The 24,988-nt window shown below is 41.5% G+C and overlaps 2 protein-coding genes across 9 annotated transcripts in view; both read right to left on the minus strand.

Annotated features, from left to right (window-relative positions):
• Positions 1-3,618, minus strand: part of ST3GAL5 (ST3 beta-galactoside alpha-2,3-sialyltransferase 5) — a 33,701-nt gene extending 30,083 nt beyond the window's left edge. The window contains exon 1 of one of the 6 annotated variants that reach the window (XM_020797069.3): positions 2,009-3,618. In XM_020797069.3, coding sequence (XP_020652728.3) covers positions 2,009-2,243 — 235 coding nt within the window. In that variant the 5' untranslated portion in view covers positions 2,244-3,618. Of the gene's footprint in view, positions 1-1,689; positions 1,923-1,957; positions 1,987-2,008 lie in introns of those variants that run through there. The other 5 variants (XM_020797071.3, XM_072994799.2, XM_072994797.2 and 2 more) reach the window with 5 other exon arrangements.
• A 904-nt stretch (positions 3,619-4,522) lies between these two features.
• Positions 4,523-24,988, minus strand: part of SLC25A30 (solute carrier family 25 member 30) — a 32,897-nt gene continuing 12,431 nt past the window's right edge. For all 3 annotated transcript variants that reach the window (XM_078390687.1, XM_078390686.1, XM_078390689.1), the window contains exons 2-10: positions 22,796-22,880; positions 21,919-22,066; positions 19,824-19,918; positions 18,758-18,843; positions 15,968-16,063; positions 12,378-12,502; positions 10,565-10,703; positions 9,507-9,587; positions 4,523-8,402 (exon numbers count right to left, since the gene is read on the minus strand). In XM_078390687.1, the coding sequence (XP_078246813.1) occupies positions 8,361-8,402; positions 9,507-9,587; positions 10,565-10,703; positions 12,378-12,502; positions 15,968-16,063; positions 18,758-18,843; positions 19,824-19,918; positions 21,919-22,066; positions 22,796-22,880 (897 nt within the window). In that variant the 3' untranslated portion in view covers positions 4,523-8,360. The remainder of the gene's footprint in view (positions 8,403-9,506; positions 9,588-10,564; positions 10,704-12,377; positions 12,503-15,967; positions 16,064-18,757; positions 18,844-19,823; positions 19,919-21,918; positions 22,067-22,795; positions 22,881-24,988) is intronic.

Consider the following 24,988-nt stretch of genomic DNA (forward strand, 5'->3'; position numbering starts at 1 on the left):
AGAACCTTCCCTGGAGGACGGCCCACTCAGAGAGGGGGGCGTGTGAAGGAGTGGGACCCAGTGTGCCGTCCCCAGAAGAAGAAAGCCCGAAAGACGCAAGTGGCTGTGCAGAAGGGGTGCTGGTAGAAATAGAGAGTGAGGAAGAACTACAGAGAAGGCCTACCGAAGTGTGCTTGGTGGATGAGGGCGGAGCCGAGATGGACTTGATCATGTGGGAGGAGGTGAAAGGGGAAGGAGATTTTGCGCGGGAGTTCAGTTGGCTGGGAGAGGGAGAGCTGGGCAGATGCACCACGAGAGGGGGGCAGACAGATTGGTTGAAAGATGCCAAGAGCTTAGCGGACGGGTCCCCAAGTACCCAGAGCCTACCAGAAGGAGGAGGACTGCTGCCTGAACCTCTCATAACTTGTGGTCGCGGTAGGACTTACGAACCCTTAGAATGGAGGGTTTCGGTCTTCCCAGTGGGCTACCATGGTGGGGGACGGAGGGTTATCCGCCCGGGCCCCGAGTTCCAACAGAAACCCTTGGAGGGGGATTGGGCCCGCCACCCCTGCTGTGGGACCATCTGCGCCGTCCGGAGTGCACCTTTAAGAACCCCGACGGATCGCGAGCGGTTTGGCCCGGCCCCATGGTAGATGATGAGATGGGTCAGCCTGTGGTTAGACCGAAGAAGTACGCCCTGTTAACCGATGATGTTTTGAAGGATCCGTTCGATCCCGTGGAATTAAGTGTTCATGCGAATAAAGTTGTCAGTTCTCAAGACTCGAACTCGCCTCCGCGTTTATTTCCCGCCTTTACCACCCAACCCCCCCCGGCCAAAGACGAACCTCGTCACATTATTATAACAACACTGCAAGCTAAGAACTCACATCAGAGTTTGGTTTTTCTGTTTCCTCTCTCAATCCTTTCTTCTTGTGCTAATTTTTTAGAGTGTAAGCTTCACAGCAGAGATTTCCATACTACTAACCTTTGTAAGTCACTCTAGGAACTCTTTCTGGCTGAAAGAGCAGAGTAAAAAAATCCTTGAAACAAAGAGCAGGCCTTTATAAACCAGGGTAGATTTAATTTATATCAAACTGAATGAAATCCTGATTTACAGTAAATCAGATGTTCTGACAATTTAAATTATTTTAAATTGATTTTTTTAAAAAAAATTAAATCATGATTAAAATCACTTTGATTTTTAAAAGTAATTATTTTTCAATCCACTCTGTTCTCAACCAGCTATTCACAACCACGTTAATATTTGGGCTGCAATTTTAAAAGGATTCACTAACAAATAAGCTCCACCGGATACAAGTCAACATCCTTTTCAGTAGATGCACAGTGGATTTTGTCCTTTTGCTCCCCGGAACTTTACATTTAGTGACCTTTCATCAACCGTATCTAAATCACCACGGATGCAAAGCACAAACAAGAGGTGAAAAAAAATGTACTGTACTATGACCCCCGCAAAGAGAGGCCAGCTGCCCTTTTAACTCTCAGGCGCGCAGTCGCGACCTGGCAATGAAACCCACCGAGACCGCAAATCCCAAAATAGCGCCGCCACCAAGACTGCTTTGACTCTGTCGTGATGCTGAAGGAAGACTGGAATGATCCACCACGAATAGGAACCAAAAATATACTTAGGGAGGAAGCGGAGAACCCATCCCGAGTGTCTTACAAAACGGAAGAAGGGGGGGGGAACCATACCGGGAGGAAGGATGCTGGACGGGAAAGGTGACGGCAGGCTGCTCTCCTTGACGCGGGGGGGGGGGGAAGGTTCGGGGCACCCGTGGAGGGCAGGCAGGGCACAGAGCGACCGGGCCCTCACGAAGAGGGTCAGCGGAGGGGGTCGCCCCCGCCTTATCCGGGCCCGGGGAGGGGGAAGGAAAGGGGGACCCCTCCGTTCCCTCGCACCCCCAATCCCCTCGCGTCTTCTGCGACCCCCCCCCCCCGGGGCACCTCTTTCCCCAGCCACCTCCAAACCGCCGCTGCTCCCTCGGCGCCAGTCTCTGCCTGCCCTCCTCACCTGCAACGGGCTCGGCTCCGGCCCGGGCCCGCCTCCTTCCCATCGGGCCGCAGGAGAAAGAAAAGAAGTCGGCCCGGCCCCCGCAAACCGACAACCGAGCGCGCGACCATCCAAGCAGCGCCAGCACAGACGCGGAGGAGCCGGCGCGGAGCACGTCATCCCTGCGCAGCCAATAGGAACTCCCCTCTTCCCCTCCCCTCTCCTCCCCGCCTTCCAAGGCAAGCTTCCGGCCCATCGTTTGGCTGGTTTAAGCCTTTGGAGAAATCCTTTAGGTGAAATTTGCTTCTTGGAAACGACGTGAGATAGGGATTAATATCTGGATCGATCTTTCTAGGAGATCATACACCTACAGAGTTCTGTTGCTAGAAAGGACTGATCGAGAATTGACAGTTTTGACCAAGATACAGATAATCCAACTTCTTTTTCTAGAGAGCATCAGATTTCCTTCCTGTAAAAATCAAGGAGTGCAATAATCTTGGGAGGATAATGATGACAAACCTAGACAGCATCTTAAAATGTAGAGACATAACCTTGCTGACAAATGTCCGCATAGGCAAAGCTGTGGTTTTTCCAGTAGCGATATATGGAAGTGATAGCTGGACCCTAAAGAAGGCTGACTGCTGAAGTATTGATGCTTTTGAGTTGTGGTGCTGGAGGAGGCTCTTGAGAGTCCCCTGGACTGCAAGGAGAACAAACCTATCCATTTTGAAGGAACTCATCCCTGAGTGCTTACTGGAAGGACAGATCCTGAAGCTGAGGCTCCAATACTTTGGCCAGTTCATGAGAAGACTCCCTGGAAAAGACCCTGATGTTGGGAAAGTGTGAAGGCAAGAGGAGAAAGGGATGACAGAGGACGAGATGGATGGATGGTTTCACCGAAGCAACCAGCATGAATTTGACCAAACTGTGGGAGGCAGTGGAAGATAGGAGGGCCTGGCGTGCTCTGGCCCATGGAGTAATGAAGAGTCGGACACAAGTTAATGACTAAACAACAAATATGCAGAAAAGGGGACAGCATGCCTTTAAAAGTTTTTAAAATTTGAATGGATACTAATACTTGGTTGATATCCTGTTGCTCAGCACAGTAAGACACACTAGGAGTTAATTCCTCTGTAGATTCCACTGACTAAAGTGAGCCTAGTTGTGACTTACTATGCTAAAGTGTCAGGATACTATGACCCACAATATAGAATTTACTCTGTATTATATGAAACAAAGTTTACTAACAGGCATCCATCTTAAAACAGATGTGCAGCCACAGAGTCAGCACATGAAGCTAATGCAATCTATTGGACATGTCTGGGAGGAGATATAAGGTGATGTGTCCAGTGATTGGTTGTTCAAACTATGTATATAAGTGCTACACACTATGGTAATGTGTGAAGTGTTGTGTTGGAGAGTTGCTGACAGAAGTGCTGTCCATTCAATTGCTGAAAGTGTATTGTTGAGTCTGTTGACTGATATACATACTTCCATTGTATATAGTCGTTAAATACACTGCTGGTGAAGGAACCTACTGTCTCTGTGAGTCTCTTTGCTGTCAACCTGGAAGACTGACTTCTCTCGGAGCCATCTCTCACATCCCAAATCTTGACATAAAGTAATTAGTGAGCCCACTGACTCAATGGAACATACACTTTAGAGTTTACTCACCATACTCCCACAGATCCAATTTATTATGCTAAGTTACATGATTTCAGCCATTGAGTACATTTCCCTTATATTAACATTTCCAAAGCTTTCTACGTACACTGTTTCTATTCAGTCTTCTGAACAGAAAATCCAGTGGTGCCTTGCTTAGTGACGTTAATCCGTGCAGGAAAAAACGTCGCTAAGCAATTTCATCACTAAGCGAGTTTAAAAAGCCCATAGAAACGCATGAAAACGAGTTTAATGTGTTCCTATGGGCTTAAAAACTCACCTTATGCGAAAATCCTCCATAGGGGCGGCCATTTTCGGTGCCTCTAAGGCGAGGCAACACAGCGGGCAGCCATTTTGGAACTGCTGATCAGCTGTGCGAAAATGGGGCCTTTGGGATGAGCGCGGGGGAGCGCTTCCCTGGGATCATCCCAAAGGCCCCGCTGATCAGCTGTGCTGCGAGGGGTGGGGAGAGAGCCGAAGCACAGCTGATCAGCGGGGGTTTGCGCTGATGGCTTCCCCGCGATCATCACAAAGCGAATTTTTCCCATAGGGGGCATCACAAAGCGATCGCTCTTGCGATGGCAAAAAGTCCATCACAAAGCAATTTCATCGTAAAACAGAGCGATCGCTATGCGAGCCACCACGGTAATTAGGGTTCTCACATATTTCAAAATGTCACCGATTCATAGGAGAGTAAATTAAAGGAAAGCTGATACTGTACCAACAAGAAGTTGATAATAGTATTTTGCCCTTCTTGACTCGTCCTACAGGAGCTCATCTCTCCAGGCAAAATGGAGAATTTATTTTATGTGTGTGTTTTAATACGGCTGGGGAAATATTTTTCTTACCAACATGTAACATACACAGCCTAGGTTTACTAAGTATTCATTTATTATTCAAGAGCCTTGTTCAGAAGATAAAATTGTCATAAATAATAATAATCATAATAATCAGATTACTTCCACAGCCATCAGTACATTCATTTCCTTTGAGAGAAAGAAGTTAACAGACATATCAAGCAGATTCTCTTTAAAAACTCAGAAACCCAGAGTATTGCAATATGCAAAATGTCAAATTTGAACTTAACAAAACATAATGGAGGCATATATTGTGAATGGGACACTAAACATGTCTGAATAAATAAAAATAAGGACTTCTGGTAGCCTGATAAACCAAGCAATATACATTCAAGATAAATCTTTAATAATATTTATTGTACAGTATTTAAAACTAAAAATGCTAAAACAACTTTGGCGGACTGGTTTTTAAAAATGATTGCACTCATTTTATACTTCCTAGTGATTGGCTGCAGCACAAAAAGGACCAGACATTTAATTAGCAAAGAAGATTTTTCAATGTAATGTACAAGTGCTTATGCACACAAACATGTAAGCCATATAAATATTTGAACTGCTTGCTTATTCTGCTTGTGAACAGCTGTTCAAACTACACAGTCAAGTTCCTAGTTCAGTGGTAACTCACATATTGGTAATGATTACCCACTTTCAACTTCTCAAGCTAATTTTCAGAATACCTTTTCTACAACATGAGTTCATAGGGCCATTTTTCCTGACCTCCCAGAGACTGGAAGAATACTCCCCTCAAACAGAAGGGGAATATTTTCCCTTTATAAAAGGCACAAAAGTTCTCTCTACGCTTTCAAAAGCCTTGTTCCTAGACCATCATATATTCACCATGACCTTCTACTTATGTCTGCCTAAGTACATGTAGCGTTTCCATGTGATCAAGAATCTTGAATTATCATGGTGCCCCCACCCCGTCATCTTGTGCAGACTGCACACATATCAATGCCACATCTCATACCAAATACATGAAGACATGGAGCACCCTCAAAGGCAATGAGGATTTCACAGGGGGCGGGGTAATGTATGTGACTCTGCATGGCCCTTCATTATATTAACTTTCCTTGCGTAAAGAGTTATTGCAACAGCTTTCCCTAAAGGCTTCCTAATCATAACTTCTAGATTAAGCGGAAACAGAAATATAGAGAAAGAATTGCTCTAGCCAATACACACTCAAACTGCTGCAAAGAGATATTCAATGGCTACACATCCAGATTATATCACAAGCCCTTTAACACTTTGGTACCACATCAGGGTACATAGAACCTGACATTCAGCTGTCTTCGCTCCTACAAAAAGAGGCACGACAGGCAAATGTTATACTATAGATGCTACTTGTGTCTTAAAAGTGGAGAAAGGTTAGCAATGAAGCTAGACCTTTTACTGAATTTCTAACTGATACTTTCAACTTTTAAAAAGTTTTGATTTGGAAAACCTACTATACAATTGTTCAGTACGATAACTACCACATGGCTTTACCTTACACTTGAGAGCAGCATTCAAATCACCAATCTTGAATCACAGTATTGTACAGTGAAGTGTACAAGCAAGTGTTTCATCACTTATGTGTACCCCAGGACAACCACCATTAAGATAACTGTGACTGGCATGGCATATTCTATTAAACGGAACATCATCTGCAATCTTGAAATCAACTTTATGTCTCTAAGTGCAAAACACTTAGGAGATCATCTACAGGATAATGGTAAAACCACAACTGACCTTGCTATATACTTAAGAACTCACTAGTCTGCAGTCGTGGCCAAACAAGTAGAACCACCATTGGCCATGCACTTAAGATTCAAAATATAATTGCATTATTGTTTGTCAGTGATTTAAACACAAATATCAGCACAACTGAACAGACAACACCTGAGATTTTATGTACTCAACCTAGAAGACATTATGAAACATCATTGACCTTAAGAGCACCCTTCTCTCTGCAGTCTGTAACTGCCAACGTGCATAAAGCACACTGACTCAGAACCACCAAAGAACGTGAAAGCCAAAGCACCCTGCTATTCTGTCTACAAATGTCTGTTCTTTTGGTTGCTGTAATAACTACTAAATGCCTGTCTTTATTTGAAGATCAGAAACTAACCACTGTTTTTGGGAGCAGAAAGAAGCTAAATTTTTTACTTCATTAATTTACAAATGGCTCAAGTGAGACATCAGAATCAGTATTTTTGTAATTTGCACAAAAATGATTATCAAAGATTATAAATATGTATACGGAAACATCGTACCCTATGAACTATAACCTTAAAGCATTAAAAAAGAGACATTCATTAGTATCAGTGTAAAAAGTGGCTTGTGCATCTGTGCATCTTTAACAACACTGAATATAAAAGTGAAATGCTATCAAATTGATCGCTGGTTTAAGTGGAATGTGTTATTACTAATATGAATTACTGCTTTAACAAGACATTTGTACATACAGCCATGTATTGCCACTTCCTATCCACAAATAGATTCTTATATTCATCTACTCCAAAGCCAACTTTTCAGGAAATGCTACTAACTTCCATTTTAGCAATGCAACCCGGTATGTACATAGACTTAGATGACATGGAGGGTCAGCTCTGTTGTACTTTTGTATGTAACAGCATACATGTTTTATATGTTATGGTTCATATCACCTATCTTGTAAATCTCAAGTCTACTATTATCAATGTCTTCTCAAAGAACCCTCTATGATGGCATCTTCTTTCTTGAAAGCCCGAAGGAATCCCTAATCATAGCCAGTGAAAAAAGGCTCACCTACAACAGACAATTATTGTGTGAAAAACAATTTTTATCTGAACGTCCCTGAGATCTCAGTGCCATCTCAGACATGAATGCATAGAAAGCATTTTTATGATGGAATCAGAATATGAAAATCTGACTTACATATAAGGACCTCATGCACACACATATGCTGAGAAGACAAAGCTTGGCTGAAGTTTCCTCATGGCCATCTGCCACTGTAAGTCCTGCTGAAAGTCATTATAATGATGCAACTAATAATCTTCTATATCTAACTAAACTAGGTGCCTTGCAGATAGGAATTCCTGAAATCTCTCACTCTTTGAAAATGCAAACCTGTAGTTTTGGCACAAATAGAGGAACTAAACACTGACTTACATGCTATCTTATCTTACCTTATTGCTTGTTAAATTACTTGATTTGCAGCATTCCAAACAGCTGTGATCTCATAAAATATATGGCTGAACCAATTTTTTTTGGAATGTTTCCAAACCAAGGTTTGAGGCTACAATATGAGTACAATACAAGTCCCAATACAAATGTTCAATTCTAGATTGTTTCATGGTTCTTGTTTCTGAACACTGTTTAATAGTACTGTCTCACAGAAGACTGAAATCCTGAGTAGTAACAACTCGAGGTGTAGTAACAGTTTTTTTTTTTAAAAGGGGATTTTCAATCCTAAAACACTATACAAATCACTAGTATGTTTCAAAGTTGTGACCATGATGTGTGAAATCCTGCACTAAACAGAAGCATACTTTGTGAAGTGTGTTTTAAACCACAGTGCATCCACTGGTGTGAAAGCAACACTTCTCAAAAGTACAAAGCTAATCACATTTTAAGAAGCAGGAAATTCAGTTTTATCCTGTTTTAAGCAGGAATGTTCCCTCCCACCTAAATGATGTTATTATTTAGGATGCTCAAAAACATTTAAAATTATTATTCTGATGTCTGCTAAACTTTGTTTCAGCTCCACAACATTCGAAACATTTTAACATCTTTCCACTGACACTTCCGTTAAATCAGGCCTGCTGTCTACCATAGGATGATGGATGGAAGAGCAACTTCACCAAGAGGACTGAAACCTTTCAGTGTTCAGTCAGTCAGAACTCCAGGTTCTTCAGCTGTTCATATGTAACGAAGAACTAATGCTTGTTTTTAAGGAAAAATGCAGCATAGACACTACCTTACAGACATTAACCCCATCATTGAGGTGACAGAACTCCATCACATATTGTTCCCCTCCTTTTGCCTTTTTGGCAGACCTTCTTGCTCTTCTCGTAGCTGTTTAGCTCACTTGCCTGGTGGCAGATAGCTGTGATGCAACTACTTGGATATAAAAACAGTTCTGCTTTTATTCAAGCAATGACTCCCACCTCCCAGTTTTTTTTTCTTTTCAAATGCATCCTAGATTTTCATGTCAGATTTAAATGGCCCTGAGTAATATCTGTTTGTCAATATGAAGAGAACAGTGAAGGGGTTATCACAGAAGTTTTTAAAGGCTTTAAACATAATTACAACAATAAAGGGGGATGCAGACATATATGGGAAGAACTAAATTCTGAATGTTACTATAATTATTTTAAGGTTCTTTCATGTGTTATGCCTCAAGTACTGCTGCTTGGTAGTGACTAGAGATGGGGGTATTCGTATTCATAGACAAATACCTTCCAGCAGGTGGAAATAACAAGGCCCCATGGAGCCGGACCGTCCACTCATTGTTCGGCGCAGCAGCGTCTTCCTATTGTGCTGTGCTCCGCAATAGATTAGCCACTCCTGGCTGGAGGGGGGATGACAAGGCCAGGTCGCACAGTGGCTAATCCATTTTCTGTCACTCACTAACACCCCCATAACAGTATGATACTCTCCCATTTTAAAAAAGCAGAACAGCAATCCTGGTATTATTACAAGTTTTTAAAAAAATACTAAGTAACTCTACATTAAAAACTGCATACCTTTACTACACTATCTAGCCCTTTCCATTAGACGGCATGAACATGAATAAAAGTAAATAAATATCGGGAATGAATTTATGGATCAGAAATTTTAAAAACCATTGAATTTGTGAAGTTTTTTCATTACAAGGTGAGCTGCTGGTACTGCATAGTAAATTGAAAAGGAAAAAAAGTTTAAGATTGAAGTTATCGAAATAACATAATGTGGTCTTAAAATAATTTGGTACCTATATTTGGTAGAATTCTACATGTAGTTAATACACAATACATTTCAATACTTCTGAAAAAGGATACAATAATATTCCAAGGACCAAGTCTCAACCAGTTTGGCCAAAATCCTTTATACAATGCAAAAAATCCTTCATGCTTCCATGTCTGTTAGCAACGAGAAAAGAACATCTTTGAAAACCATGTAAAATATTTATTTGTTTGTTTGAATGATTTTATACCACCCATCTGGCTGCCAAGGCCACTCTGAGCAGTTTACACATTAAACAAACATATCGTCGAACAATAATTCAAAATAATAAACATAATAATTATAAAAATTAAATGCAAACACATCCACAGTTTAACTGAAAACAATTAAATTATATGAAGGCAAGGTGGCAGGAGTGATAATATAAATGTTAAGACCACCACTATATTAGGATGTAATGAGGGATGGGAATTCACAATTATGGGCATCAATCTGCAGACTGTCACAAATTTATCTGTATCAGCACCACATAGCATTTCTGTTTCAGAGCACCCAACTAGTACACTCTGGTAAGCAAGTCCAGCTGTTTTGTTTTTAGAGATTTAAAATCTGAACGTCTCATTACTTGTTCCACCTAGATAAGATCATTAATTTAAGTGGATTGTTGTGGGAAATGAAGCAGGAATGAATATGTGATGCACTAAAATATATTAATATTTCAGACACACTAACGGAATAATCTCTTTAACAAAATTCAGATAATTAGCAACTTGGGATAGAATGCATATACTAGAGGGCTCTGATTATCATGGATGGGCCTATACAAACCTTGTTTCTGTACCCTACATCTCCTCCTCCTGAATGTAAGGAGAAGGATAAAAAGTTTTTGTTTGATATTAAACCCCCATTTGATCCTGATTTGTTTCAACTAGCCAGGATTAGAACAAGGAACAACCTCAAGTTCGTATCTCATAACCTGATCTAAAATGAAAACAATTTTTTCTTCTCTCCTTCTCATGTGCCCAGGGAGGAGGGGAAATTATGTGAGTCTAAGATTCAAACCTTGGCATCCATAAACCATGACTGCTAGAACAGTTTGAACTTGGCCTTTATCTACAATACAAAATATCTCTCACGTTCAAGATCCACCTACCTGAAACAAGCAGTCTAAAGTACTCTTGTAGCCATACTGTGATCCACTTTGCAAGGTGCTCTGATTCATCATCCGAGTTCTCACAACATCAATGGGATTAGATGCAAGAGCTCCAGCTAAGCCGCAGGTAAAACTTGCTCTAATGGAAATTCACATTACTGTCACCAAAATTACCTTTCCTTGACAGTGAGTAAGAATTGTATCACATTTTAACACCAGATATGAATGTTCAGTCATTTTAATGTTCCCAAAATATAGTACTGAACAGGTCATGGGAACGAACACACACACACACACACACACACACACACACACACACACACACACACACACACACACACACACACACACACACACACACACACACACACACACACACACACACACACACACACACACAAACTGATTCAGAAGAAAACAATCCTTGTTTGCCACACTTCCACTTGAAATGCTTTTTTTCTAGTTGTGATTATATCAACTGGGGTGGCCACCAGGGGCTCACATGCAGTCACCAAGCATTTTCCCCAAAAAAGTTCAAAAAAAATTTAAATAAAAAAAATGGTATGGCTTAGAATGTCCCACTGGGCCCTCTAGGAATCTGGGGCAATTTTGCTACATTTTGAGATGTTTCTAGCACCTTAGCACTATAAGCATTTTAGGGGATCTGAGGCCCGGGGCTGTCACAGCTGAGAGGGGGAAACCCAGCAGCCTCTTACCAACTGCTGGCCCCAAAACTCCTTTCTTTTGCAAATTTTATTACAACTGCAACCATCCCCCCTGCCAATAACTGGACAAAATTGTTCTAGTATTCTGGCCAAGAACAATGAGGCATTTGGACTTAGATTTTAAACCAAAGACAGCTCTGCCGAATACAAAAACATCTGTTCCCACTAAACTGTTTCTAAGAGTAATTTTATTAAAAACAAAAGGAAATAAAAGGCATACTCAAAGGAGTAGTGCACCTGGGAAATGATAACATCTCTGATGCTTCATTTATGTCTCTGGCATCCTGACCTCAGGGTTCCACCCCATGTCTTTTCAAGCACCCCTATACTCACTTTCGCACACATATACAGTATATATACATACACATACAGTGGGGTCTTGACTTGAGAACTTAATCCGTATTGGAAGGCGGTTCTCAAGTCAAAAAGTCTGTAGGTCAAGTCTCCATTGACCTACAGTGCAATGAAAACCGATTAATCCCGTAACCGGCCGTTTTTTTTTCCATTTTGTTTTTTTTCTGGTCTGTAAGTCAATTCTCAGGCTGCAAGTCAAACCTAAATTTTGCGGCCAGAGAAGTATGTAACTCAAAATGTCTGTAAGTCAAGCTGTCTGTAAGTCAAGGGTCCACTGTACCGTATTTGCCGGCGTATAAGACAACTTTTTTTGCCCAAAAAACATGCCTCCAAATGGGAGGGGGGTCATCTTATACGCCAGGTGCACTCCAGTTGGGCCAGGAAGGAGCCACTGCCGTCGTCGTCGAGTGAGTGACATGGGGCCGCGCCGATTGGGGAGGAAGGCAGGCTGGCAGGCCATGAACATCCAGGGCGGGCCTGGGCAGAGCCCCGGGCAGCCGCCGCCGCAGCAGAGCCGTCCACTCTATATTTTGAGTGGAAATGTTGGGGGGTCGTCTTATACGCCCAGTTGTCTTATACGCCGGCAAATACGGTATTTATAGACAATTTAAGGTTTTTCAGAAGGAGCAAAAACTCAGCAAACATGTGGTCAGTTGAACCCAGAAAACCATCTTGTTGAGAACCAGATAATCAACCAAAAAAAGAAAAAAGAAAGATTATTTATTAAAACTTACAGAAAATGTGTACACACTGTATCTCCCATAAATCCAGACATTATTATGTGCTTCTTGGCAATATCATAGACTGGCAGCTCCACTCCAACAACAATAGCAGCTCTCTGAGCAGTAAGACCCACTCCCTGTCCAAAAAAGGAGAACAAAAAAGAGTGGGGAAAATGCCAGAAAACTGTTAACATTACTGAAAGTGACTCTTTCCCACAACTTTACTTTTTGTATTGGTTTGTTTATTAACTATTGTGAATTCCATTTTTGCTCTTTTGTGTTTGTTACATTTAAATTTTTATTCACAAAGAAATATTATCTAATTTTTTCATACAAATGATTTATTTAAGATAAAGCTCAATATAACACCAAAAATGGGGGGAAATGATACTTAAGTTTCATTCAGTTCATATTTGGCAACAAGAGGACAAATCTAAAACCTAAGAAGATTTAGCAGGGTATATCTTTCCCGGAACAATACAGTCGTGCCCCACTTAATGACTACCCCGCATTACAACGAATCCGCTTCATGACAATGTTTTTGCGATTGAAATGATGTTTTAAATGGGTTTTTTTCACTTTGCGAAGATCGGTTCCCTGCTTCGGGAACCGATTCTTCGCATTATGACGATCAAAACAGCTGATCGTCGGGTTTTCAAAATGGCCGCCGGGTGCTCAAAATGGCTCCCCGCTGTGCTTAGGGACGGATTTCTCGCTATACAGTCACCAAAAATGACCACCGTATGGAGGATCTTTGCTGGACTGTGAGTTTGGAACGCATTAACCGGGTTTTAATGCATTTCAATGGGTTTTTTTCCGCTTGACGACGTTTTTGCTTTACAGTGATTTTGCTGGAATGAATTAACGTCGTTAAGCGAGGCACCACTGTATATGAACTGAAAAGAATCTTTTAAACTTTCATTTCCATCTCAGAATGTCTGAGCACATAAATATTTCTCTCCAGGAAAATGAATATATTTTAATATACTTTGCATATCTGCTTCTCCATCTTTTGCTCACCATGGCAAATATGATGCTGCCCTTTTGTTAGCATGTCAAGGAACCAAACGTCCTTCCTCACAATACTGAAACTGGTCTAGGAGGCAGGGACTGGGCCAGCAATGGCACGGGGAAAAAGTCCCAGCAATCTTGAGGGAAGGAAGACTCTGACCAAGGCATCCAAACCATTACAGTGACACAGGTCAGCAAGCTCCTTGCCAAATGTTTACTGCTTTAGAGCCTCTCTTTAATATGGCAGGCAAAAAGGATGGGCTCCTGGATGTACTATGACCCACTTATAATAAATAATCTAACAATCTGTGCAACTGTGATTGTACTGTAGAGTATGAGCCAAAAACAGAGGCTTCTCTTCCCTTCCATTACAGTGGGGTCTTGACTTGAGAACTTAATCCGTATTGGAAGGCGGTTCTCAAGTCAAAAAGTTCTCAGGTCAAATCTGCATTTCCCATAGGAATGCATTGAGAATCATTTGATCCGTATCTGCTCTTTTCCGTCCATAGAAACTAATGGGAAGCTGCTATTCCGCCTTCGACCACTAGAGGGGGATATTTTGTTTCTTTTTTTCTTAGGTCAAGAAAGGTTCAGGGAAGGCAGGGAAAAGACAGTCCAGGCAGTACAAGTACCAGGCAGTCTGAAGACTGTCTCCCAATCCACTCTCTAAACGCTGGGAGGAGTGAGGAAGCAGACAGGCACCCTTTTCACTGGCCAACAGTTAACTGAAAGTTCAAATTTTGCACTTTCCCTGCCTCCCACATGGTTTTTTTTTCAGTTCTTAACTCAAATCTAAGTATGTAAGTCAAGTCAATATTTTCCTATGAGAGTGGTTCTTAAGTCAAAATGTTCTTAACTCGAGCCGTTCTTAAGTCAAGACCCCACTGTAATTCTTAGTGTAATGAGGAAAATCAAGCGTTTTCTGCAAAAGACTAATAGCCTAGAAGGCTTGATTCAATAAACTGGAAACAATGAGCAGTTATTTTCTCATCCTGTACAGCAGTGGTTTCCAAACTTTCTAAACTAGTGGCTCCCTTTACTTACTGGTCACAGACTGTGGTTCCCCAGTACAGTAGGACTGTGATATCCAAGGGATTAGTACCCCTGGTTTCACTTATACACTGCCTGAAAAAAATAATAGAATAAAATAACACACAAATACACCTTCCCAAGGTGTATTACTGGCCACTAGATGGAATCAGAGGCTATGCTATATACAGGTGGCTTAATGGAAACTCACTCGTGGCCTAACTTCTCTGAGGAAAGCAACTTCCAGATAAAATGGAGGAGTTTTTGGCAGGGCAGGGCAGGGCAGGCAAAAGCAAAAAGCAAAGTGTGCTGCTTATATACCGCCCCATAGCACTTCAAGCACTCTCTGGGCAGTTTACAAGTTAATTATGCAGGCTACACATCCCCCCCCCCCAGCAAGCTGGGTCCTCATTTTACCGACCTTGGAAGGATAGAAGGCTGAGTCAACCTTGAGCCGCTACCTGGGATTGAACCCCAGGCCATGAGCAGTTTTAGCTGCAGTACAGTGATTTAACCACTGCGCCACGAGGCTCCCTTATGAACAGGAGGCCAGGAAACACAGTCCTTTGGCAAGACTGGACCAGGGTTCCCTCTCTCCACCATGCTTGAACACCAGAGAAATTGCAAGTAAGTGTTGTAGGATATTTGGGTGAGCAGTGGAGAAGGGGGGGAAGGATGAGAAGATTTCATGGTGCCTCTGGGTGGATTACTCAGTGCCCCACGGAGCCATGGTGCAGAGTTTGCAAAACACTGCTGTACAGGATCAGTTTGATCTCTAAGGTTTGTCCTGTTTTTGTTACTACTCTCCATATTTCATAAAATAGTGAGGAATGACTATATTTATTCAGCTGATCTATATTTGTCTAGGATGTAACATTAGAACAGTTCAGAGGTTATTTTTTTCAACGATTCCAAGAACCAAGGTATGTTACTTGCACATAATCACAACCCAGTAAGTGTAATATTTATGTCCACTGAATAAAGCTTCAAAAATTCAACATAGTTTTGCTTATTTTTCACGTACCAGGATGGGACATTTTAATCTCAAAGAGTAATACAGTGGTGCCTCGCAAGATGATTGCCTCGCAGGACGATTAATCCACAAGACAATTGTTTTTTGCAATCGCTATGGCGCTTCGCAAGACGATGTTTTCTATAGACGATTTTCGCAAGACTTTTTTCCCTATTTGAATGCATTACATAGATTTCAATGCATTCCAATGGGGAACCGCGTTTCGCAAGACGATGTTTTCAGTGGAACGAATTAACATAATCTTGCGAGGCACCACTGTATTTTGTTACAGATTCCACGTGGAACTGAATCTGTGATATAAGCACTCACTAGCATTGTCACCTGTGTAGCTGTAACCACACACACCCCACACACCCCAATTAAGCTGTCTGCTATATACAAGTTTTTGGTTTCTGCAATGAAAATGCTGGGACAAACACTACAAACCTATGGATAATTTCCCACTAGGTTTTTGAGTTTGTTTGTTTTTCGATCCAGCCAATGTAGCATATTGTGACATTTTTGTCTCCTATATATTTTAAGAACTTGCCTTCCACAATCCCTTGGTGCCTTCATTTTGATAGATGCTCACGAAGTTGCCGATCATTCCCCCTTGTATCACACTGCCTTGGGCTTGCATTCTGATCTAGAATATATAAATCACATCTCAAACTGGCTGCCATGCTATCATCCAGTGATGGAACCAAGATGTCCTTTTTGTTGGTTAAAGTGTGGCCAGACAATGAAACCTATCCAATATAATCTTGGACCCTAATCTTCAGATGCTTTATACTCCCTCATTCTTGGAGCAATACCTCTGGCCAGAAAGCCCTACTACAGAACCACTGGTTACCACTTAACAGGCATAGGACTTCTGGATATTTTGAACTCCATCTCGGGACAGTCCCGTCCCTGCTACCCAGCAAGTCCACAGAGGAACTGTGGCTGACATAAACTGACAAATAAACAACCACAATGCAGAGGCACTTGTTACTGTTGTCCCGTGCTAACAGTAGGGAAAGTTTCCTTCTGTGTGGTGTCAGCTACAAGAAGGAACTTGGATGCATTTTAAAACATCAATACGGAAGAAAAATGACATATCCAAAAGATCTTAATTATAATTGTTTAAGACAAATGTATGTGCACTTTTAAAGGCTTCATTCTGTAACCTGAGTCAGGATACTCTGCTCACTTGGAATTTGCCTGTATGTTTCCATTATAGCCAATGTAGCTGCTATATTTGGATGCAATGGAATGTGAACTTGGGCCCATTCTTAAATTAGACACTACCTATGCAGCCAACTATTTTCTTCTCTTGATGTGCAGCACCAGAGATTAGTTAGGTGGGACAATTTTGTGCAATACTCCCAACAAGGTGTTCCTTCCAGGAATATACTAATTACACTTCGGAAGAGAAAGTAAAGGTTACTCCAACTCCAAATTGCCAAACCATTTGATGATATTCAAAAATTGTTCAGCAGAAATATGTCCAGCATAGTCAGTGCACTACTGAAATTTGTTTCGGGGGTGGGGGTTGAGTCCCTATCCAACCTCTCAAAAATTTCCAAAATGTCTCTTGATGCCAACAATATCTGCCATACAAATAAACGTATACACTGCTTTTTAGAGAACGATTTAGACAGTTTGCAAAATAAATCCAGAAGAGCTGTAATACTCTGTCAAGAGAAATATCCTGACCTTAACAACTGGTTTATTGCCACAGGGAAATGACCTTCCTTTTAAAGAAGGTCTTCAGCTGTTAGTAATTTTACAGCAAGTTAGTTGAAAGATTTTTATAGCTATTCTTATACTTTTATCTCTGTTTTTGTTGCTTTCCTTCTGCCCCCCCCACCCCTTTAAAGTAATGATATTTTACAGAATAATGTTAAATATGTGGTAGGTATGGGTGAGTAGGGTTAAACAGGGGAAGACTTGTCACTTCCCAAGCCCTGCTGTCTCACACCAGCCAATGCAGAAGGTACAGAGGTCGTGCATTTTTTCCTGCTAATTCCCCATCTTATCTTGGATGTATCTTCTAAGTTCCTGTGGTGGAAGGACCCATCCTATTTCAATAGTGACATAAATAGCCTGCCTGACCCAAGACAAGATTAAAGAAGCAAATGGGCTTTGGCTCCAATGCCCCTGGAATGCCTGTGGATCCCAAGTTGATTGACCCTCTACAACCAGCTCTTCTGCTATGCCCAAAGAAATTTCTGTAGTTCTATTGGCACCTCTGAGGAAGGTGGAGGCTCCAGGTAGTAAAGCTTCTCACCATCAGTAGAGGACTTCTTCTGCCCCATTCTATGTCCCCTCAGAGGGCTTCTGATAGGGTTTGTTTTATTGATTCTAAAGGGTACAGAAGAAAAATAAAATGCTGAAAAACCAGCACTGGCTCTTTACTGACAAGTTCCCAACACGATCTACTTCGAGAATTCATTGTTACTGATTAGTGCTATATAACCAGTTTAAAGTGCGCACATTTCTTTTCCCCAGCATCTCTTGCATGTCATGGAATGTGAGCTCTGAGAACCAATCGCATATTAATCACCGCTCATCAGTGCATAGTTCTACACTGAGCAGGAAAAGGAGAGGAAGAGCACAAATAATTTCAAAAACACAACTTCAATTGATAGCTAATTCGCCTCTAACATGGGTCTCCAATACCTTCTGGAGGTATTTTGCGTCCAAGATAATTGCTATACAAATTTTAAAATTTCACTGCTGGGTTCCCTTTCTACTCCATATATGGCTCTGTGGCAATCAAACACCCTTCTTCCAAAGTGTGCAGTTCTTTCATTGTGTCACCTTTCTGTGCCTGTTCTTTGATACACAGATTAGCTAACAACAAACCCAGCATAACAGCACTTCAATATACAGTATATAACATTAGCACTGTAATATGGAATTGTTAACACATCAGTAAAACTGTACAACAGACTGCTTCCACAGAAAATTGCTTTTGCATCTGGAAGATCTTTGACACTTTAAAGGCATATAAGTATATTGTGCTACAAGTTTTTGTCCAAATGTTGTTTTAAACCAGAGAGCATTCAAAAGACCATGCCACCATAAACTAGTTACATCATGCTTCATGTGAGGCAACCAGTGTTCCCTCCAGGCCATGTAGGTGCACGGCACTGCATTGGGTGCATGAAGCTGACCCAGTGTTTCATTCATTTGTTTCTGGTCACGGCTGGAACTCTGTGCACACATGGCAGAGCCTCTGAGCAGTACTCCAGAAAATTAGAGGGAACATTGGAGGCAACCTTCAGAAAGTCACAGGACCCTGTCTTTGACACATATGAACACACTGGGAATCTACTTTTTCTGAAAATCTTACCTTCAGAACATCTGTAGGATTGGCAATAGATGATGAAATGACACCAGAAAGAATTCCACACAACACATTTACCGCCAGGGTTTCATCTGTCCCAGAAACAAAAACAATAATGTGTGTAACTTCAGCAAAGAAACCAGTACTTCCCAAGCTTCCTAAAAAGTGGTGGCCAAACAGCATTTTTATTTACATCTTCTGGAGACCCATTATGAATGTTGCAAACAGGAACCACAAGAATCCATGCCTCTCTAAATAAAATATACTAAGGGAATCAGCTAATTTACTGTAGGTTCTTCCAAGGATGTCAGGTGGTGTAAGGGTTGCTCGATGCTTAAGATTTTGCAACACATGCAGTTTCACGTATCTGTTCTGTACATGAACACAAGATGAAGTACCCAGGTCCTAAAGCAAAATAACATTCATGTCTCTACCATGTAGCAGTCTAGGCATGGTTAACAATCAGCTGGCAAGTTCTAAGAGATCAACTAATGACATACCATTACACTGACTAAAGTTTTAACAATCGTCTTTCAATTTAGTCTCTTCAATCAAAATCCTGCTTTACAGTGGGAATTAGTTTGCAATAAGTCATATTTAACAGTTTTGTAAACAGAGTAGAATAAACTGTTTACTTCACACAAGTCTTCAAAAAAATAACTTGATTAGTCCATATATTTCACTAAAGGTTTATTAAAGTGGGCCAAGAACCACTACCTTGCCTTTCTGTACTCTTTGCCTCTTGTATCTTAATTTGTTCTTATACCACTGCAGTTCTGGTTACCCATTTGTCTCAAACAGTACAATGTGTAAAAGAGACCTCTGACATATAAGAATCTAATTTCCAAACACCCTGACCCCTGTCTCTTATAAAGCCACATTAATAAACCTCTTATGTTTTTGAATGGCACATTGATACTAAGCGGTTCAGCAGTCTCAGAGCCTTTACAGGAATATACTTCCTTTCTTATGCACAGGATAAAAAAGAACAGAGCTAACATGATTGCATCAGAAATAAGGGAATCATTCCTCACAGTAAAAATGCATAGTTCAAGATGGAAAATCCACCCACCTTCTGGCCGTTCAATGAACATTCTTTTTAGGCTTTGGTAAGTGCCTATTTTTATGGTCCCATACGAAGCCTGGCGTAGCATAGCAGGGGCAATTCTGCAAGGAAAAAAGTGAGACAAAAACTAGGCATTTGTGTTTTGTTTTGTTATTTCCTGAAGCTTTCTACACAAAAATATGATTTGTGTGATTATGTCTGTGGCAGCTGGGAAGGGGCAGGGGCTCAGTGTATCTAAAACGCTTGAGAACAAGGACTAATTAAGAGACTTCTGTGTTCACTGCTGCCTCTCTCACTCAGTGACTCCTGCTGAAGACTCCTTGTCCCTCATTGGCTGGGGATAAGGAGTCCCAATGTCCTCCCACAATGTGAGCCAAGCTCTTCTAAGAGCATTTTCTCTCTGGCTACCAGAATAAGGAAAGTGTACTTTGTTCCTCCTGCAAGTATAGTAGGCATCCTTCAGTCTCAAAAAACTATGGTAACGTGCTCTGTATGGAGGTCTTGGAACAGCGTCTACTGTGGCTGAGAAGGCCAATCCGAGAGTCACAGTCCCTTCCACATTGAAGACAAATACAATCTGTCCCCTGTCCAGCTCCCTGATTTTGCTGCTTTTAGGACTGCCTCTTTGCCTCGACCTGCTGGACAAGGGTCTCTTCAAATTGGGAGAGGCCATGATGTGCCACCTGCCTTCAGGCTGAATGCTCAGACGTCAAGGTTTCCCATCTGTTGAGGTCCATTCCTAAGGCCTGATGATTCCACTTGCAGATATCCTTGTATTGTAGCTGTGGTCCCCCTCTGAGGCGATTTCCCTGCACTAATTCTCCATACCATCAGCCATTCTCATGACATACACAAGCCAACGTAGACAGCGCTGTTTCAGTAATGTGTACATGCTAAAAATTCCAGCTCATTCCTCCTACAAGTATACCTGTCTACAGTTTGTAACAGGAGACTACCTATGATTTCCAGGCAGCCAGAGAAAAGGGGGGGGGTAGTTTTGGCATCTCTGTTGTGTCTTCTCTCAAGGCTTAATGTAAAGTGCAACAACAGGCTAGGCCTTCAGATGTATACTTGGATATGTTCTTCACATAAAGCTCAGGAATGAACTAGGATTCTTATTTTGAAGCAACGCATAGGAAGCCTATTAAGTGTTCTCTCTCACAGGACCTGACACTGTAGTTTGTGCCATTTTAGGGAGATACAGTACTTAGAAGTATCATAAAATCAGGCTTTTTTGGGATCAGCTCCAGTTGCTGTGGCTGGACAGGCCAGGTACCAGTCTGCCTCACTACATGTACATTCAACCCTTGTGCAGTTTTGCAATTCCTGTAAGATCCAGACTGATAAAATCTACCAGAAATGGTAGGTCCAGAGGGTGGTGAATGACTAGTGATGATAGCAGGTGGAGCCAGCTACTTCCATGGACACAGAGGTATGTGAGAACTCTTGCCCTGTTGCAAATATCCTCCTTCCCAGGAAAGAACAGATGGACGCCGCTTCAGGCACTGTTGGAAAATACAGACGATCTGAACCCATTCCTGTCTGCTATCATGCTGGTCCTCAGACTGAATCAACCTTGGTTACCCTGAAAAATGACCCTATGGCAGAGAGAAAAAATGGGGGCAGTGCCTGTTGATTATCCTAGGCCAGTGGTTCCCAACCTTGGATCCCCAGATGTTCTTGGACTACAACTCCCAGAACTCTTATCCAGCACAGCTAGTGGTGAAGGGCTTCTGGGAGTTTTAGTCCAACATCATCTGGGAACCCAAAGTTAGGAACTACTGTCTTAGACTACTCTGTTGGACGATGGGCTTTGTTTTCTCTTGTATTTTATTTTATTAATTAAGATTATTTTTAAAAATTATTTATATCATTTTATAATTATAATCTTACATTTATTGCTTGTACCCCACCTTGATGTGTCTAATTACAGGATGAGGTAGAAAACCTTTAATAAATAAACAATACATTTAATAAATGGGGGAAATTAAACTAGACTCATCCTCACTAAAGATTGCTGCCTGTGTATCTAACTACATACTGACATGCTGATCTAAGCAGTTTTCAACATCACGCAGAACAGATGCATTATGTACATTACCCAGAGTACAAGGCTTTTAGTCCTTCTTCCCTGAATATCTTCACTAGTGCATGTAGCATTCCACGGTAACGGATCTCCTTATGCTTTACATCATTTTTCTGACCTTGCACTTGCAGACGTGTTTTTGTCAGATCAATTGGAAATGTACCTTAAAGACAGAGACAGACTCTATTCTTGGTTTATAAATCACACAAGTATGTTTCTGCATTTAAGAGGTTAACAGAACTGTTGTCTTAAGTGCACAGAAATAATAATTAATTAATATTAAATATTAATGTCAAATACCGTGTATCTTAAATTATGTATATGTTTGGACTTTATGGAATGTGTATACAATGCACATATACATAAACATTCACAACATTTAATATGAATCAGTTATTACAGTTAAGAGGCCTCAGAAAGTTATGCAAGCAAGATACGACATTGCTGGAAATGGACAGGTTACTTACCTGTAACTAGTTCCCCTGGTGATCATCTGTGAGTTCACACTAATGCAGGGGTCAGGGAACTTTTTTACCTTTTACCCCCCAAAAATTTATATATGCCGACATTACCCCCTTGATTCAAAAGGAAGGAAATCATACATTATTTGAATTAAAAATATTAAGCTTAGCATGAAGAATTTAAAGACTTCTGCACTGAAAGACATGTTCCCAACTATAATTTTTTTGGGCCAGAGTCATACCTTCTCTAGGAAAGTCTTCTGTGCAGTTTTAAAACTAAAACTTCCACATTTACAAAAGCTAAAAAAAAACCACCTTGCAAGTTTTGCAATGTACATCCAGTAATTTTTCATTGGAAGAGAAAATGAAGACAGACATTTACCAGCAGATTGGCTTATTAGCATAAAAGAAAGACAGCATAAGTTACATACCGCATTCTGCAGTGACTGAAGCGAGGCCTCCATAAACAAAGGGTTTCCAGTTTAAAGCTGCCATTCTCTTGGATGCTTCTTCTTTCTGCAGGACAACAAAAGAGGCATGGTTCTCGGACCAATAAAGATAACACATAGCATTCTCAGGTGCTGATGTAACAGAGTCCTTCTATTGAGTTCAAAGAAACTTTAGAAGTGCCTCAACCACATACATTTCTGACCTTTCTCCTATCCTGAAACAACTGCAAAGTCCAGCACCAAGATTTCTTCAAGAAATGCTGCTGAGTACTATTCCAGAACACATTCAATATACCATACCTCCTCTAGATCAAAACAGATTTTAGGTAGAGACAAACTCTATCAAGTTATTTTATGTTATGTCCTCTGAATCCACATCTGATTTATAGCCATCCGAACAGGATTTTTCAAGGTATGTGAGATATTTAAGATTGCAACCCTGGTGAGTTTCCATAGCCAAGTGGGAATTTGAACACAGGTATCAGGGACATGGTGGCGCTGTGGGTTAAACTGCAGAAGCCTCTGTGCTGTAAGGTCTGTAGATCTTCAGCTGTAAGATCGAATCCACGTGACGGAGTGAGCTCCCGTCGCTTGTCCCAGCTCCCAACAACCTAGCGGTTTGAAAGCATGCAAATGCGAGTAGATAAATAGGCACCATCATGGTGGGAAGGTAACAACATTCCGTGTCTAAGTCGCACTGGCCATGTGACCACAGAAGATCGTCTTTGGACAAACACTGGCTCTACAGCTTGGGAAAGGGGACGAGCACCACGCCCTAGAGTCGAACATGACTGGACAAAAATTGTCAAGGGGAACCTTTACCTTTATCCCCTATCAGAATTCATCACTCTATCCACTGTATCAGACATTCATAACTTTTTTTTTTGCGATGGCCATAAACACAATACAGTATAAAAGAAATATACTGTAAGCTGAATCACAATTGTATAAGTTGCATAACAAATCTTATTAAGTGTTGTGTGAAGATCTGTTTCTAGTCTGTAGCCCCTTTCAAATGTGCCAGGACCACCCAGGGGGGCATATGGCCCCCACTGAGAATGCCTGCACTATATCACAGTGGCTACTTCATCAATTCCGCAATTTTGCTTTGAATTACTAAATGCTTCTATATGTATACCTTTAGGCAGTGAACAGTAGCTAAAGACCCCCAGGAAACCTGACAGAAGGCTGCTACCACTGAAGAGTTGCCAATATTGGACTGACTCAGTATGAATGCCTACACTGTTAGAGAAGTTCTAGAACTAATAATATACTATAGTAGCTAACATCACAAGTGGATGAACCTTAACGTGTTGAGGGAATTTGAATGTGTCAGGGAAACCAAGAACAATGCCATCAGAAGGCTAGACTCCAGTATTCATCTGGACTTCTAGCAGGGCCACCCAAGGCAGAATGATAAACACTGAAGCACGAGAGTAAGATGTATCCAGCCTCTTCAGATGCCACATCAACAGAAGAGAACGGATAGTTCTAGTGGAGATGGGAGTGGAGAAATTCCGGAAGGCCAACTATTGGGCAACAGCAGTAGTTGAAGGTGGTACAGGTGGAGGATTTCCACAGACAACAGCAGTGACACCCAAGCTCCTTGTTAGTACTGCAAAGAGGAAGGCAATGATAAGCCACTGCAGAATCTTTCTTACCTAGAAAACTTCATACAGTGGTGCCTCACAAGACGATTGTTCCTATGGCTGTTTTTGCACGACAAATGCGCTTGCAGAGGCTAGCTCAGCACCATTTTTGAAGATTGTGCCCCTTTCCCCCTGCCTTCGGTAAGGCTCCGAACGGAAAAAAGAAAAGGAAAAAAAAAAAGAAAGGCTTTTTCCGTTCGGAGCCTTACCAAAGGCAGGGGGAAAGGGCGTGATCTTTAAAAATGGTGCTGGGCTAGCCTCTGCAAGCGCCACTCGCAATTTTAATGGTTCTCTGTAGAGCTTTTTTGTCCACTACAGAGCTACTCCCAAACCATGCCAGAATGCCATAGGTTAGGACACTCTCAATGGTGCTACGATAGTATGACAGAAATGCTGAGATAAATTTAACTTGCTGAGCATTCTCAGGAAATACAGCCTCTTCTGTGCCTTCTTCATTAGCATGTTGGCATTTATAGTCCATGAGAGGTCCTCTGAGATGTAAGTACCCAGAAATTCAAAACTACCA

The sequence above is a fragment of the Pogona vitticeps genome, chromosome 3, assembly GCF_051106095.1.
Source record: "Pogona vitticeps strain Pit_001003342236 chromosome 3, PviZW2.1, whole genome shotgun sequence".
Taxonomy (NCBI): Eukaryota; Metazoa; Chordata; class Lepidosauria; order Squamata; family Agamidae; genus Pogona; species Pogona vitticeps.